General features: G+C 41.5%; 1 protein-coding gene across 1 annotated transcript; it reads left to right on the plus strand.

The window, feature by feature from the left end:
• The first annotated feature begins 230 nt into the window (after positions 1–230).
• Positions 231–5,176, plus strand: LOC115543850 (uncharacterized). The gene is made up of 13 exons (XM_030356491.1): positions 231–807; positions 949–1,023; positions 1,158–1,226; positions 1,334–1,504; positions 1,935–2,265; positions 2,402–2,688; positions 2,905–3,138; positions 3,266–3,357; positions 3,665–3,769; positions 3,977–4,170; positions 4,465–4,629; positions 4,733–4,977; positions 5,087–5,176. Exons 7-13 carry the CDS (start codon positions 2,916–2,918, stop codon positions 5,101–5,103), a joined length of 1,041 nt encoding a protein of 346 aa, XP_030212351.1. The 5' UTR covers positions 231–807; positions 949–1,023; positions 1,158–1,226; positions 1,334–1,504; positions 1,935–2,265; positions 2,402–2,688; positions 2,905–2,915; the 3' UTR covers positions 5,104–5,176.
• The last annotated feature ends 13,687 nt before the right edge of the window (positions 5,177–18,863 follow it).

Genomic DNA, 18,863 nt, shown 5'->3' on the forward strand with positions numbered 1-18,863 from the left:
TTGAATTCTGGCGTGCCTGCGCACGGAACGCGCCATGGAAATGGATGCATTTCATTTTCTTTGTGCCCACGTCATGCGTTAGTGGCGCCGACAGAAAATTGATAGATTTGCTTCAGAAAACTTTGTTTATGTGTGTATATGCAAACTCGAGTTTGCCTGTCCACCAACCGAGTTCATTTGTAACGAGGAGTACTCGAGTAATCGATTCCTCACGCCCATCCCTAGTTTTTACTAAGCAAAGCCATGATAACCGTTATATTACGGTTCTGTAATGTAACCATTTCAATACGGTTCTGTAGGATGTCTTGCATCAGCCCATGGTTCTTTTCCCGGTCCGTTTTATAGGTTAGTTATGGTCACACCAACCCTGTCGGAATAACACAGAGGTTGTGCTAACACGTGGCCTAGGCCTCAACTCAACTGTGGATAATGTCCGAGTCACGTTTGTGTAAAAGCTACTTTGACGCAACTGCCAAGATAAGCACAGCGAGGGAAGTCTAGCATAAGATATTCCATGTATTGTTATAACGTTGTTGCAAGCTAGCAGCAGCATAGCTCAGTTTCGCGATCGCTTTGAAGTGACGATTTCCTTGTGTGTAATCTGGCTTTCTGTGTTATTTTAACAAATATATATATATTTTTAATTCCGATAACGTTTTTCTTTGTTGACCAATCACTGTTGTGCTTCACCTGTTTTGGCAGTTATGAGAACCTCACATCCCCTACTTCATCCACACCATGCAAGCGCAGGAGAAACCTGCCTCTTCCCCCAGCTTAAAGCATACATTCACAGACACTCTTAGACAGGTGATCACTACCCCACCACCGTTCATTTCCAAATTATGAAATTGTGTACATTTATTTTCAGCTTCCACCTTTATAGAAGACAATATAGCCTAATAACTAATTTCAAAGATCTTTATTTCATAACACTATTTATATTCTCAGAGCCGATGACTTCTTGGATGCTGAAGATGTAGAGGACACCAATCCTGCCACTACCTTTCAAAGTATGGATACAAGGTAAAGAAAGAACAGTTGAACAGTGGAAAAAGTTACTTCTGTATCAACTAATCAACATTAATACCTCTCCATTTATTGACTTCTCAAGTACTCCAATATGTTAATATTGTATTTCATTGTTTTTGTATTTCTAGTATTTCTCCACAGGTAAATGACATTGAAGTCATAACTGAAGAAGATTTTAATGACATCCGGAACTCTACGTAAGTGTGTCCTCGGATCTAGTGTTCCCTTGTATGTTCCATCAAATCCCTGTATTATTGATGCAATAAACTTTTAAACTTAGCCCTCTAAAAAATCTCCTTCATAGAATTGGCTGGGCCGATAACACCTGGGAAGATGACAGTGGAGAAGATGACAGTTGGTACCCAGAAATGGAGATGGACAATGGGTCATCTTCAGAGGAGGAAGAAATGATGGGGGAAGACAGCGAATGCAGTGATGACAGTGACATCGATTACGTGCCTTATCTCTGTGTGCGGTATGTATAATAAATCAAATATCTTTGAGTGTTATGACCCGTTTATCCATTGCTGGTTCTTGCTCACCGTAGCACATGATGCAACTAAATTACAACATGCAACTCAATTACGTCTATTTGCCATATCAGGTATTCAATTCAGTTCAATACAAAGCAAACAATTCCCATGACTTGGGACACGGTACAAAACTGTCAGCTGCCCCGAATTACATACACCATGCCAGGTGATAACCTAAATGCCTTCCCATGAACAATTAATCCACGCAGCAGTCAAAACATAAAACGGCATATTCCCCAAATAACACGAAAAACAATATTATAATTGCTCCAGCAACTTGCATGTTTGATATATCTGTATTGTGGTTCAGGCCTTTCAATATCCAAATGTTATTCCTAAACTCTGTAGCGTTTGTATATGTTGTTATCACAGGACTGGTGGAGCTCTCCAAAAGAGCAAATGGCTGGACACATTACCAGCTGTTGGTCTGGAGGAGACTGTTCATGACCTTGATGATGGACACAATTCCTCAGAAGTGATACCACCGCTACCAGAGAAGACCCAAGTCCTCTGCAAGGAAGATATAATTGGACAACCAGCTTCCATTGTCTACCATAGCTGTCTTAAACAGCTGGCTCAGTATCTTGTCTTACCAATCCCCAAGTGCAACACAAAGGACCCAGTAACTGATGCTGAATGTGGAGCACTTAGACCATTTGAGGTGAAAATAACTTCCAGGGGCACATCAGTTGTCGTGGAATGGGTGAGTACTTAGTTAGCAATAAAGACATACTGTAGGATCATATATTTCACTTTGAGGGCATAGTGTACACATGCTTTATTATCTATTTAATGACAGCTACTGCTCTGTGCTGTGTTGCTCTTTTTTCCTTTTTCAGATATGTCATCAGGGTCACAGTGTCTGGAGGTGGAACTCCCAGCCCACTCTAAAATATGGGATGCATGCAGGTGACTTCATGTTGTCCTCGAACATCCTACTCTCTGGGAACAACTACGGGAAGGTGGCTCTGCTGTTCAAATTCATGAACTTGGGAATAGTACACAGAACCACATTCTTAAAAAATCCAGGACGCCTACTGCGTTGACGCCATCGAGGACTACTGGGATGACAAGAGGTCAGCCATTATTACCCGGCTGAAATCAAAGGACAGTGTAGTGGCCCTTGGTAAGTTTGCAAATCCCTCTCCTACAAATATTACTCCTGCAGTCCTACACACAGCTGATTACAATGTGGCTCAACTACATTTGATTTATTTACTTTTTGTGTAATGTGTAATTTCATACTATGTTCACCTTTGACATTGATAAGTGAGAGAATGTGGCTTTTATCTATTATATCTGCAATGTTTATTTTTGTGTTGTTTTTTTTCATCTTTCATAGGTGACGGTCGTATGGATAGTCCTGGGTTTTCAGCACAGTACTGTACATACACAACGATGGACAACGACAGTAAAGAGATCATATCAATTGTCAATATTGATAAGAGGGAGACCCAGAAGAATTCGGTTATCATGGAGAAGGAGGCTTTCATCCGGACCTTTGAGACTCTCCACAAAGAGATTCGCCTACAGGAGTTTTGCACTGATGCTCATTCACAGATCTCGGCGCTCTTCAGTAAGCGCAAAGATATTTATGTGTATAATTTTACGGATGAAGTATTGCTCTATGTATTTCATGATTGATCATTGTCAAAATGTTTTAGCCTGCACTAACACATATCTGTTTGCATCCTTCCATGCAGATCCAACAAAAGGCAGGTTCAAGGACTCTGGTGTTCGACACACCCTTGACATCTGGCATGGGTCAAAGAACTTGGGTAAAAAAATCCATGCAGTAAGTTACTGACTTCGATTCTGTTATTGGTCCTTGATAATAGATTGTTATAATACCAAGTCAAACAACACAGTTTTTCCTACTTGATTTCTACTCATGTTGTTTATGTTAAAACAACTTCTTTGAGATGATGATCACGATGACTGAATGTAAAGGTCGTGCCATTTCCTGCCATTCAGTTATAAGCCAGGTGTCTACCACACAGATGGTGATTACATCAGGTTCCTGGTTCCAGAGAATTTGCCAAATCAACATTGATGACAAAGTCTGAGCTTTATTTAAATGTTATTTTCCATTCCGTGTCAAGGCAGGCCTTCGGAAAGGATGTTCAATTCTCCTTACCTGGAGTAAGGAGATATGCAACCATTTCTGGTATTGCTGTAAGACTGCACAGAACATTGATCAGTTCGGTGTAAGTATTGGTCTGTTTTGGATTTCACTTTGCGATTCCTGACCATTTATTAACTTTTTGATTTTATTGATAAATTGACTTTGGTTATTTTATTTTATATTTATTTTAAAAACTTGTACTAGCATTTATATAATGACAAAATAGGTATTATTTATTGTGTAAAAAAAAAAACACAATAAGAAATGATGCAGTTCTGTTCTACTGTAGGATATGTGGACAGGTCTTCTCCACCATGTTCAAGGAGAGCATGAGTGGGCCCTATCTTGCTGTGAACATGGCCCCTTGTTGGCCGACAGGGAGAAGGAGTGGATCCAGAGTGATTCTGAGGCCTTTCAGGTTCTGTCAGAAATAGTGCTGGATGAGCACTGGCTGAAGAATGTGGAGAAGTTCCTGAGTTTCAGGTAAGTAAACATGTTTTCATAAGAAGGTTATTGTAAGTGGCTAAGTCCTGCTATATGGGCATTTGAGATACAGTGCTCAGGCTAATGACTTGGCTGAGGTGCTTGCTATACACTGTCTTACACTTGTCACAATACTGGGCACATGGTGTTATAAACACTATTCATGGTAATGGCTCTTACAAGCATATCTATAACGCTGTATTCATGGCCACTTTCAAATGAGCACTAAAGTTATATTATATGTGTATAGATATGGGGTCATAGCTTATTCATCTGTTTCTTTTATTCTGTAAGGTCAACCGCTGAGCTGGAATCCTTCCATAATCATATACTGATGTATGCCAGCAAGCGATTCAGCTTTAGCCCACCTGTTTACAAGGCTCGCACCCTCTTAGCAGCGTTGGACTATAACCATCATGTTCACAGACCGGTGAAGAGGAAGGCTGATGGCTCAATAGAGTACGTTTTCAATAATTTTCATATATATCTATTTCAGATTTACAATATTCTAAGCTGCATGACTGATGTGGATACATTGAGACATTATTTCATCCTGTGTCAGGTACTGCAAGCTCTACAATAAAAAGTCAAAGACTTGGAGTCTATACACTGTGAAGGTGGAGAAGGACTACGGATACATGGCAGACCTGCAGAGTGCTATCCTAGAAGCCCGGCTGACATCAGACAAGGGTTTGCCAAAGACCAGAAAAAAAAGGCCTAATGACCCACGGCAATATGGGGTTCTTGCAAGCATCCCACCTCCCACCACCCAGGACCTGTTGCAAACCCAATTCCACAGAGGAGTAGGTATGGAATGAAACCTGTTTGACATATTATCTACACATGATACAGTACATATCCCAAGTAAAGGGAAATTAAACACTTAGGAAAAGTAGTGACTTTATTCTTTCAACAGGGCAAGGAATGCAGTAAGAGACCATAGAAGAGATTGGAGGTCCCATACCAACTAAACTGAAGCTGACTGTAGGCTGCTGGGGGCTGTTTGGAATAGTATTACGCTGCTCACTTTTTGATATTTGTAAATATTCGATTTATTAGATCTAAATGTCCTTCACAGTTTTGTATTATTTACACTTGGTTCTTATAAAATATATTAAAAAAAATAGGATTTTGTATATAGTTTTCTATGATCAATTTGTTTATAATTGACATATTTTCAATGCAGTTGCACGATTGTTCTGCTAAAAAGGCATTTTGTTATTTACATTTACATTTTACATTTAGGGAATTTAGCAGACGCTTTTATCCAAAGCGACTTACAATAAGTACATTTGTCATAAGAAGTGCATCAATATATCGCTGTCGGTACAGAAAGGATGTTCATAGAACCAAGTGCAAGTACCACAAGTAGTGTTATGTAGTGCTTTTATACTTATTTAGAATTTGCACTTGTGCTGCATGTAGTCATCGAAGACCAGGGTGTTCCTGTGTGTGTGTTATTATCTTATTGTTTTATTATTTATTAAAAAAGCTTTTTACCGCACCTGATCCTTTATCCAGCATTACAGAATGTGCATTGTTATTATGATATGCTATAGTTATTTTGATGTCTGCTGTAACCGACAATGAAAAGATGGGTCATAAAAACAGGAAATTGAACATGTATTTTTTAAACACTTTTTAATGATGCTTAAATTCTCCTTGTGAGGAAGCCAACATATTGTCCAAGTGGGTCTGGGTACTTGTCCCGTATCCTCCAGACACAACAACTAGGGATGACGATCCTGTGTCCCCGAGCCAGTGCTCCGTATTGCCAAACAACAAACTGCCTATAGGCGGCAAACCTAAATTGTTTGTTGTCCTCCCCTGGGTCTGGACGGTCAGCCACAGCACGGACGTCATTCCAGATCCTCCTGGCCAGCCGCAGAACCCCCCCCTGCATTATGTATGCGTCCATGTGAGGCAGCATGGAGACACAGGAGTCCAGGAGTTGTCCACAGCATTTCCTCTCTAGATCCGTAGGCATCTCCTTGCATTTGGTGCAAATGCACCAGGCTGGCTGCTGTGGGTCACTTGGACCAGGCTGTTGTGGGTCAGATGTGGGATGAGGGATGGACATGGCCAGGAGGTCAAAGATGAGGGATGGTTCCCGTTCCAAACACAGCTCCAGCAGATGGTGGGAAGCTTCTAGGTTCAGGTTTCTGATTTGAACCTGGCCAGGAAATGTACAATTACTTATTACACATTTATACTGAAAATTGGCTCGCCTGATTTTTTTTTGTTAAAAGTATGACATGAAATAAACATACCTGCTCATTTGTGATTCGTTGAATCCTAATTGTTTCCACACGGGCCATGTCCTCTTGCCCTATCGTGTCAAGACCTCTCCGACCGCGACCTCGTCCCCTTCCTCTGCCCCGGCCTCTGCCCCTAGGCTGCCTGCCTCTAGCAGCAGAACGTCCGCTGACCCTACATATCCCACGTCCTGTGCTGCTAGGACCTGGGACATAATCGTCCCCAGAGCCAGCTTGGCTCTCTTCTTGGACACTCTTATAATGCAAAAAAATAGCGTTATTGTACAATTCATGACTTCAAAACGTCAGTACATAATATATTGATGACCAGGTTACTAGCTCTGGCAGCTTATGCTAACGAACTACAGTTGCAATTAGTCTGCTATCTTGCTTGGCTGATACAGCTACCTTTCTTAACGACGCTGAAGTTGGCATCCGATTCGCAGCATCCGATTCGGCTAGAAAACCACTTAGAATCTTCAAATCGGTCCTGATTGAAAACCACTACACCTAGACTCTTCAAATCTGGACTACATTATCACAGTGAGGCTATACATTATGTAAAACATAGTTTCATATTTGTGAAACCTTTACCCTATTTGTGAAAATGCAATACAGGCTTATTTGAATGTTTTTTAGGGGTCCAGACCGCATTGCATTTTCACAAATAGGTTAAAGGTTCCACAAATCTGAAACTATGTTTTACATAATGTATAGCCTCACTGTGATAATTTAGTCCAGATTTGAAGAGTCTAGGTGTAGTGGTTTTTAATCAGGATCAGTTCTAATGCGGTCTGGACCCCTAAAAAGCATTAAAATGTGCCTTCATTGCATTTCCACAAATAGGGTAAAGGTTTCACAAATCTGAAACTATGTTTTACATAATGTATAGCCTCACTGTGTTAATTTAGTCTAGATTTGAAGAGTCTAGGTGTAGTGGTTTTCAATCAGGACCCGTTCTAATGCAGTCTGGACCCCTAAAAAGCATTAAAATGAGCCTGTATTGCATTTTCACAAATAGAAAAAAGGTTTCACAAATCTGTAACTATGTTTATTATAATGTATAGCCTCACTGTGATAATTTAGTCCAGATTTGAAGAGTCTAGTTGTAGTGGTTTTCAATCAGGACCGATTTAAAGTGGACCAGCTGCTGAATCGGATGCTGCGAATCGGATGCCAACTTCAGCGTCGTCCTTTCTTAGGCCTACCAGCGCAATTGCAATGATTTTAAGATAACATACATGGTATGTCTGTGAGTAAGATGTTGATGCTGTATATGTACTTATGTAGCTATCAGCACTAATGTTTAATTACCTCGGAATCGGACATGGTGTTTCGTCTTCCTATCAATGTAACTGAATTGTAACTGAATTCACATGAACGCGCATAACTGACGTTCGGTGGGAGGAGCTACAGCAGGTAGCGTGGCAGGGAGAGGCAGGAGAGCACGCGACGGAATCTCAACGGCTGTTTTCTCCAAAATCTATGGAAGCATATATGTAGCAAAATTCAAATGGCAATGCAATTTGCAATTGGCAATTCAATAAGTAATTACGTTATGCAATTGACAATGCATTATGCAATTTCATAATGTAATTTGTAAATACGTTATTCAAAGTGTATTTTAATATGCAAAGTGACAATGCAATCCTCAATTACATTTGCAAAAGTTATAACAATAAAAATACAATAACATTTTGTCAAATTCTTTTGAGTTCCTTTATTCAAATTGCAAAGCTATAGCGTCCCCGTGATTGCAATCCACTTCGCCACGCTCCGTGTGTTGCGATATTCAAATGACATTTCAATCCGCAAAACGGAATCCAAAACGGAATCCAAAACGGAATCCAAAGAGGAATACAAATAGGAATCCAAAACGGAATCCAAAACGGAATCCAAAGAGGAATACAAATAGGAATCCAAAAAGTCAATATGCAAAGTGGCAAACGTATCAGCCAATCAGCGTCTGGACGTCACTTTCTATTGTCTCCAAGGGTATCTCCACGGTAATAATAATAATAATAATAATACATTTAATTTAAAGGGCGCCTTTCAATACACCCAAGGTCACCTTACAGAGCATAAAGTTATCATAAATAGTTTAAAACAACACATTTTGGAAAAATAATAATAATAAATAAATAAAACAAAAACAAGACAAAACAAACAAACAATCAAGACAGTGATCAGTTAGACGTTGTGTGCGAGTTTGAACAGGTGAGTTGTGACTTGAAAGTTGTAATGGTGTATGACTGTTTTATGTGTGGGGGGAGGGAGTTCCAGAGCCTGGGTGCTGAACAGCTGAATGACCGGGCACCCATTGTAGTGAGTCGTGATGTGGGGATACATAGTCCAGCAGAGGTTGAGCGGAGGGAGCGGGAGTGTATTCTTGGAGGAGGTCGCAGAGGTAACTGGGGGCTAGGTTGTGGAGAGCTTTGTAGGTGAGGAGTGGGTGGAGACGGTGGGTCTCCCGACCCTATGTTTTGCACCCAGTGCCTGTAGCACTTGGAAAATCTATGTGTATACCACACTGGCGTCAAAACGTACCAGTGAGGATAAGTCGTCTATCCTATCTCCCAGAACACGCACTCTATCTACTGCATCTGTGTCTTCAACTCGATTGTTCTCCACATCATCGGCCAAACTTCGGAGCGTATCAATAATCTCCATTGGTGACCATGGACCTGACACATACGAACTAGAAGTGAACAAGGAAATTACGAGCAAGTGACGTAGTTCCCGCCCAGACGCTGATTGGCTGATACGTTTGCCACTTTGCATATTGACTTTTTGGATTCCTATTTGTATTCCTCTTTGGATTCCTATTTGGATTCCTCTTTGGATTCCTCTTTGGATTCCTCTTTGGATTCCGTTTTGCCAAATCTTTTGCAAAGCGTTCGTTTTGCGGATTGAAATGTCATTTGAATATCGCAACACACGGAGCGTGGCGAAGTGGATTGCAATCACGGGGACGCTATAGCTTTTCAATTTGTATAAAGGAACTCAAAGAATTTGACAAAATGTTATTCTATTTGTATTGTTATAACTTTTGCAAATTTAATTGAGGATTGCATTGTCACTTTGCATGTTAAAATACACTTTGAATAACGTATTTACAAATTACATTATAAAATTGCATAATGAATTGTCAAATGCATAATGTAATTCCAAATTGCATTGCCATTTGAATTTTGCTACATATATGCTTCCATAAAAATCGCCCACCCTAGCTTTAAGTAAAAAGAGACATTTTTAATTTAATAGCAACGATGACAAGACGGAAAACAGGTAACTTATCAAGGTAATTTTGCCGGCATCTGAGGGGAGATACGTCATCTCCAAACGTCCGGTGGAGTTTCAGAGGCGTTCTACGCATAGCTGTAGTACGGTGAAGTAGTAGACACTGAACAGAAATAGTATGTACGGTACTAAGTATTCACAACGTCTCGCACACAACGTCTAACTGATCACTGTTTTGATTGTTTTTTTATTTTTATTTTTTTGTTTTTTTTTGTCTTGTTTTTGTTTTATTTATTTCTTATTGCTTATGTTTATTTATTTATTTATTTATTTATTTTTTCCACAATGTCTTGCTTTTTAAAAAATGTATGATGACTATATGCTCTGTAAGGTGACCTTGGGTGTCTTGAAAGGCGCCTCTAAATTAAATGTATTATTATTATTATTATTCAGATTCAGCCCAGGTCTTACTGAAGGCATTTAATCGTCAAAATAGTATTAATAAATATTCGAATATATTCGAATATTAATATTAATAAACAAACGAACTTCGAATATGATTTTTGGGCCAAAGTCAAAGCCCTAATGTGCAATAACCCACACTGCATATCACACTATATATAAAACCATACTTATATTTTATATAGTGTCTCAACTGTGCACCTCACCTTGAAGAGACATCAGTCATCAACAGGACCAGCAATGGAAATTATTTAAACCTGTTTTTTTATGTCTTTCAGGTCTTAGATGAGTTGCAAAGGATACTACAGCCAAACAATGCCCACTACGTCTCAGAGATGCGGAATAGATGGAAAGACTTCTATTCAAAGGTCCAATTTTATGGGGCGATGAAGAAAGTGATTAAACCCCCTAAAACGTTGGATGGAGGTGAGATCACTGTATACCTTGATTTGTCCAAGTTTATATTTTGAGATCTCATGATGAGTGGTTACTCATACTGCCTTGTGTTGTGCTCTCTGTCGAAATAGTGGAACATGCCACTGCTGTGTTCGGAGCCCTGCCACTGCTCTTTCCATCCAGCACTTTGCCACCTAAGAAGCTAGGCGAAAGCAGCGAGGCTGTTTTCCATGTCCTTACGGTGAGACAAAGTATTTCAGTTGTTTCAGTTACTCATGCTTACCATGCACGCATGGCTGCTCGATTATGGGAGAGAGAAAAAAAATCACGATTATTCCACACGGTTACTCATTAACCTTTCGATATAATGGATAGTGTCCAGGGTATAATGTTAGTGTCCTTTATCTCACAGAAAGACTCTTTGGATAGGAATAAAATCAGTTTTGAGTCAGTTCAGCTTTACAGATATCACACATACCAATACCAGACGGTTAGGAAATCTGGCTTTTAATCAGAAGGTTGCTGGTTCGATTCCCGGACGTGCTGTATGACATTGTGTCTTTGGGCAAGGCACTTGCCCTGGGGGGAATGTCCCTGTACTTACTGTAAGTCGCTCTGGATAAGAGCGTCTGCTTAATGACTGAATGTAAATGTAAGTGATTCCTTCCGAGTGAACACAGTGAATCTTGACTGCAGTAGATCTAAAAGAAATGCATACATGTTTTGCTAATTCAGCTCTGTTTAGTTCCTGTGTTTATTTACAAACAACAGAGCTACGTGTTGAAATCGACCAGAATTCTCCTTTAACGTCCCTGTTCATTTTACATACAGTTTAGCAGCAAAACACTGAGGGAACATAACTTTGTGTTTTCATGTTGGTTTTGAGCAGTATGCATTTTTTAGTATCCCAGTCCAGGACTAAGTTTGTGTTACTTGTGATTTCCTAAACTTCCACTCTTGTCATCTAGGCTTCAGAGGACCCTGATGCATACTTGAGCAAGCGACCCCTGTCTTGTCCAGTTTTACTCGTCTGTGAGGACAACTGCATGATCGCCATTGGAAACACACCAGTGACAACCTTTGAGACAAAGAAGGTGGATGAAGGCCTGCTCTACCTCTTGGGGTATTACTATTGCCTGCACCTCACTTATCCAAAGTCCATTTCCACCATGCTCTCAGTATTGCAAACTGAGGTTCTCCAGGAATCCCTGCATGACCAAGATTCAACTGCTTCCTACAAAAAAGCCATTGCCGAGTGGAGGTCCTTCCTTGAGTGATAGACTGATATCTCTAAGAAAATGTTTTTCAGTTTGAGAGAGTCAGACCCATTCTAGCCACATGTTTGTTGATGTCATTGGTGGTCCATCATTGAGTAAGTGCGGCACTGGTTTCTTTTCGAGAAAGATACGTGTTTGTTGCTGTCATTTCAAATATTCTTACCAGCAGCTGGAATGGAAGTGTTTTTTGTTTTTAAAATTATTTTAACTGTGTTCTGCTGCTTGAATACCTGCATATTTTCAAATATTTGGTCTTTGTGACTATGAAAGTCTTGGTTCTGTACTCATTGCAGTGAGTGGATTAATGGATGCAGTGCATGTTGTTAAGAAAGAAAAAACGTTGAAGCGTTTTCAACTTTTTTGGCTAGTTATTAACCTTAATTCAAGGTATTCATTCCTAAAGTCAGCTCAATTAAGAGAATAAAATGCTTATTTTAGGATTATTTATGCTAGTTATTAATCTTATTTCAAGATATACATTCTAATTGTCAGCTCAATTAAGATAATAAAATGCTTATTTTAAGGTTATTTATGCTAGTTATTAATCTTATTTCAAGATATAAATTCTAATTTTCAGCTCATTTAGAGACTAAATTCCTCATTTTAAGTTACTTTGTCTCAAATAAATATGATTTCATTGCTTGTAATAAGCTCAGTTTGCTTGAATTCTAGCCTTTTTGTCTAGTTTTAAGGCACATTATGATCTTTCAGTGGCTAGACATTTTTGCTTGTTTTAAGAATTCTAACCTAGTCTTACCCCATTGGCAGATTTTTTTGCTCAATACAAGATAATTTGACTTGATTTAAGAATATTAGGCTTATTTCTAGAGGGGCCTTTTTTGCAGTGTAGGAATTTTGAATGGTATTCTCCATGCAGGCTGGAGCATAACAAATAGAACATAGAACAGAAAAAAGGCACAAGACAGAACAACAATACAAGAAAGTACCAGTATGACCATGGAGGTAGTGCAATAATAGAATTGTTAAATAAGTTAAATAAATAAAGTAAAGTGCTGAGAGGAGCCATAAAGCTCATGTGCAAGGGCTGGTTATGAGGGCTATTGCTTGTGGAAAAAAGCTAGAGGTGACGTGAGGTTTTTGTCATGATGGCCCTTTATCGCCGTCCAGAGGGTAGACGGTTAAAGAGGCAGTTGGCAGGATGTGAGGGGTCTGCTGTGATCTTCACAGCTTTCCTGCGGGATCTGGAGCTGTGGAGGTCCTTGATGGAAGGAAGGGGGCAGCCGATGATGCGCTCTGCAGCCCGTACGACTCTTTGGAGCCTGGCCTTAGAGCGGGCAGAGGCAGAGTCATACCAGACCGAGTGTGAGGATGTAAGCACACTCTCAATGATGGCCCTGTAGAACTGCACCATGATGGGGGGGCTGACCTGAAGTCCTCTCAGCTGCCGAAGGAAGAACAGGCGCTGCTGGCCTTTCTTCACAAGTTGAGTGATGTTATTGTCCCATTTCAGTGTGTTGGTGATGGTTGTGCCTAGGAATTTGAAAATGTTCGACTACAGTGACAGATGAGTTGTTGATGACAAGTGGGGGATATGTCTGAACCTTTTTTCGGAAGTCCACAATCATCTCCACTGTCTTGTTGACGTTGAGCTCTAGGTTGCTGACTGCACACCAGGACTCTAGATGGGCGACCTCCCTCCGGTAGGCAGACTTGTTGTTGTTGCTGATGAGACCTATCAGGGTGGTGTCGTCTGCATACTTGATGGTCTTGACAGACGGGTCACGGGAGGTGCAGTCATTCGTGTAAAGGGAGAAGAGCAGGGGGGACAGCACACAGCCCTGGGGGGCACCGGTGTTAACTGTGCGGGGCTGTGATAGATGCGGGCCCAGCCTGACATACTGTCTCCTGTCAGTGAGAAAATCTGTAATCCATAAGCAGGTGAGGGGGTGGATGTTGAGATGGGTCAGTGTTACGTCCCCCTGCTAGGGGAAGGGGTGGCAACATAAAACCAGATGTGGTTGGTTTAACTGAAAGCGTTTATTTAGCCCAGTGCCAGTGATAATCAATTTAACAAACATAGGAGGCAAAACTACAAAAGGAAAAGGACCGTTGGGTGCTGTCCAAATCAAAGAAACGAATACAACCAAGAAGAAGCTCACAAAATACAAGGGTGGAACAGCACCCCTACGTCTAGTGTGTATAACAAAGGATAACTGCAAGTCCGTGTACGATAACCCCTAAACAAAACTCTGGCCCAGTTCCCGTGCAGCAAACTAGAGCCTCAATATAACAAACGCTCGTTCCAAGACCCAACGTGGCAAGCTGCATCTCCGAGGCCAGCCGCCTTGAATGTTGAGCTCGGCTCTTCTTTATCCTCCCGGATCCTCGGCCCTCCGGTGCGGCAGCCAATCACGTCCGGGGAAAGGCACATTCGAATTAACATAACTGACAGCCAATCACACGCGGGGCAAACACATGATCATAAGCATAACTGAGGATTGTAACTGAGGATTTTGCCCATGAGTGCGGGGCGTCAATCCGCAGCCGTAACAGTCAGTTTGCTATGGAGGAGGTCGGGAATGATGGTGTTGAAGGCAGAGCTATAATCCACAAACAGGACTCTTGCAAAGGTGTTCCGATAGTCCAGGTGTTGTAGAATGTAGTGAAGGGCTATGTTGATTGCATCATCTACTGAGCGGTTGGGTCTGTATGCAAATTGAAGGGGGTCCATGAGGTGGTCAGTGGATGCTTTTAGATAGGAGAGGACCAGGCGTTCAAATACTTTCATGACTACAGAGGTGAGGGCGACCGGTCTGTAGTCATTCAAGCAGGTGATCTTGGGCTTTTTTGGACAGGGATGATGACAGCAGATTTGAAACAGGCAGGTACATGGCATAATTGAAGAGACTGATTGAAAATGTCCGTAAACACTGGAGCCAGCTCGCTGGCACAGTGCTTGAGGGTAGCCGGTGACACCATGTCTGGCCCACACGCTTCCCTGGTGTTCTGGCCTTTGAAGAGCCTCCGAACCTCATGCTCAGTGATGACTAGTGGAGCAGGTGAGGAGGTGGCCGGGGGAAGGAAGGCGGGGGTGGTGGAGGGGGGGGGCCCACTTGGTGCTTCAAACCTTGTGCATAACACGTTGAACTGGTCTGGTAGATTTGGGTCGTTAGAGGTGGGGGGGGGCTTCTTCTTGTAGCCCGTGGCAGATTGTAGGCCCTTCCAGACCGCCCTGGTGTTCTTATCCCCAACCTGTTGTTCAATCCTAGCCTTATACACCCCTTTAGCATGCTGGATGGCTTTGCTGAGGGCATATTTGGCTTTGGTGTACGCCTCCTTGTCTCTGCTCCTGTGGGCCGCCTCCTTCTCTCTCCTCAATAGCCTCACCTCCTTATTGAACCATGGTTTGTTGTTTCCAAAAGTGACAATGGAATGTCTGGGGATGCAGAGATCCTCACAAAAGTAGACATAGGATGAACATGTGTCTGCATACTCATCAATGTTATTGCATGCCAGCTTGATAGCTGCCCAGTCAGTAATGTCAAAACAGGCCTGCAGTGATTCAATTGCCTCGGGTGTACGTCTCTGTACAGACCTCTTGATGGGTTTATGTTTCTTGAGTAGGGACCGGTATGTGGGGATGAGGTTGACCACAGCATGATCGCTATTGCCTAGTGGTGCGCACGCGCGATATGCGTCTTTGATGGTGGAATAGCAATGATCAAGAGTCCGTTCTCCCCTGGTTGCATAGTGCACCAGCTGATGGTATTTTGGAAGTTCAGCTCTAAGATCAGTGTGGTTAAAGTCACCCATTACAAATAAAGTGGAGTTAGGGAACTTGTTCTCCACCTCCGTGATCTGATCTGCTAAAAGTTGCTGTGCGGTGTCAGCATGCGCCTGCGGCTGGACATAGACACATGCAAGGATAATTGATGTAATTTCTCTAGGTGAGTAGAAGGGTTTGCAGTGTATCACCAGTAATTCCAGGTCGGGGGAGCATAATACAGAGATGTCAGTTGAATCGCTGCACCACTCGTTACTCACATAGAAGCAGACATCTCCGCCTTTAGTTTTCCCGGTGGATGTCGCATCGCGGTCCGCTCTAAAGAGCTGATAGCCGGGCAGGGCCATCGCTGTGTCAGGGATGTTGGAGTGAAGCCAGGTTTCCGTAAAGCCAAAGGCAGCGGTGTGCGAATAGCCCTTGTCCGTCATCAGCCGTAGTTGGAGCTCATCCAGCTTGTTGCTGAGTGATCTCACGTTTGCCAGAATCAATCCAGGTAAAGGTGTACGGAATCCTTTCTTCTCCAACCGGAGTCTGCAGCCGGCTCGATTGCTCCTCGCTCTGCTGCGGGGGAGTTGCCTCCATGGGCGAGCTCTCTTGTTTTTATTTGGGCTACGATCCGTAGAGCCTCTAAGGATGTCCGAGTGGAAACCCTGAAGATCAGGGTGGCAACCAGAGGATAAAGTTGCTCTGATGTTTAACAGTTCATATCGTGTGTATGATATCATAGTAGTGGCACCCAACATATAAAACTCAAGAGTCTTCCAACCGTTTCTGATAGAATACCAGACGGATTCTCCAATGATGCCCTTCCTCTGGAAAGACCTGGAGAATTTGATCAGGGTAACTGTACAATATCCTTTTGTTTTAATCTGAGACTTTTGTAGCCTTTTAAAGCAAAGTTTGTTCATCTGAAAGCATCTTCTCAATATTTGTTTTTCCTTTTTAATGAGTTGTGCACATGAACACATTTTCATAAAAGCCAATACAAAATCAAATTTAAAATATCACCTTACCCCTTCCTTACACTTATTCACTTTATACGCAAATGTGTACACATACACAGCATATACACTCTAATGACCTCTTTTAAACAAGTCCCATTTCTTCAACAATATTTATATTTCCTATCAATTTAATTTGCTCAGTTGTACTACTTGCCTGCAAGCTGTAACACACACACACACTAATTCATTCTCACATAACCATTCTCACACACAAACCCACTAAATTTGGTTTTGATTCTCATTTCAGAGTCTCCCCAGACGATTCATTAAACGGGATGCCCTGGCCGTTACTCCATACAAACTTGTGAGGCTTGATGTGACAGACCAGAAGGTGTGGCTCAGTCCAAAGGAGGTTGACATCGGTATGGGTGCAACAGCTGCCATCAAGGTAAGACATTTACTATATTGATGCCTTTAAGTCATTACAGCAATACAACAATGACATGTTGAAGAATGTCAAGGCAATGTCCAGTCAAAGATTTGGCTAAAAACTGACTGTATGTTTTAGCTAGAGTTTGTTGCATGCAGCTGAGTTAATGTTAACCAACTGCTGCTGATGAAATTCTGGATATTTGCACTTATTTTTGTCAGGGACTGTCAGGGGCCAAAGGCACTGTAAGCGACCTTGGTGTCTTGCAGTTTAGAAAAGACTGTCAGATTGCCCTCTCCAACATCTGCAAGAAGGCCCTGGATAAGTGCCCCCTGAAGTACTCCATTGTACACAATATGATGTGTTTGGACCTAAACACTATGTGCTCAGAGCCAGAGGAGTGCCTCATCCAGAAGTTTGTTCAGGATCATCAGTTGACAGGCGGAGTATCTGCTGGTAAACTATAGGAATAAGAATAGAGTCGAGTAGACTGTTATTGGTATGGTTTTTCTGCCATTATTATCTCTTGAACATGGATATTTGTCCGCACACAGATTTTAACATTCTTTACAAAAATGTACATTAGCTTACCTACACTACCTCCCTTACTTTGACAGGAATATCACTGTTCACATATTCATGTTGGTGTAAATTAATTGGCTAGAAATTGATTGCCGACATGTAATTCAAATTATGGTATACACAGTACTACACATGTTACATTACTAGCATCATGGAACAGTTAAGTCACAATTTGAGAGGCAGGGGGCACACTAGGTCTTTGTATTTGTTGGGTAGCACTGATAGCTTAAGAATTACATTTGCAATTTGGGGAACACCTGCTAAACCACAATTGTTTACTGACTGATTAATGTTATTTTGCTATTGATATTGTATGAATATTTAAATGCATTTTGTTTGCATCTAATTGCAGGTGATGTGATTTCACAGCAGTTTGAGTCCTTCCTTTTTAAAGAGGCCAAAGATGTCAACTTTATGACCTTCAGTCCACAAGACCAAGGCTCCAGAGTTGATGTATTTTTACACCAACACATCAGCGCGGGTTACCCTGAGCTCTGGAGTTTTTGTAAAAAGTTGTTACTCCTGTCCCATGGCCAAGCCGAAGTTGACAGGGGATTCTCCATTAATAAAGAGGTGGAGACATGTAACATCTCGGAGGACACCATCATTGCACAGAGACTTGTCTGTGACCATGTGAAGTTGTATGGCACAGTGACCAGAGTGCCTCTTACAAAAGAGTTGCTCAACTACTGTGCAACTGCACGCACAAGATACAGGGCTTACCTGGACGAGGAAAGAAAAACAAATGAAAAGGATGAGCAAAAGCTTAAGAGAAGGAGAACGGAAGAATGCCTTGATGAACTCAAGAAGAAAAGAAAATGTGCAGAAGACGTCTGCGAGAGTCTCCGAAAGGAAGCAGACACCTTAGCAGAGCAAGCGGAAAATACGGCAGGAACCAAAATGGCAACCCTGATTGCCAAATCGAACGCTCTGCGGAGACGAGCAAAGGAGAAGAAGGAGGAGATGCTTGTCATAGATGATGACATCGAAAAGAAAAGTGCGGAATTGCGTCACATTCAATAAAAAACCCAGCCAATGTTCGAGCGATTAATCAGACCCAGTTTGCACTATATTTTACACTATATTTAAGTTATTTTGTTGTTTTCTGTCATAATTGTTATACCACAAGTTTTGTTTTTGGTAAGATGGCAGTTGTTAAGAACATTACTATTCATTATTTAAACTGAATAAAACTCATAATGAACAGAGTATATAGTGTATTGTCTCGATTTTTTTGCAAGGGTATTGGTATTAACTTTTCCTTTTAGAGGTCTTAAAAAGGTCTTAAAACTCATTACATTTGTCTTTCAACCATTGAGAGACAAATTGCCACTCGTGGATGTTGACTTTTCCTCTTCATTT

The sequence above is a fragment of the Gadus morhua genome, chromosome 5, assembly GCF_902167405.1.
Source record: "Gadus morhua chromosome 5, gadMor3.0, whole genome shotgun sequence".
Classification (NCBI taxonomy): Eukaryota; Metazoa; Chordata; class Actinopteri; order Gadiformes; family Gadidae; genus Gadus; species Gadus morhua.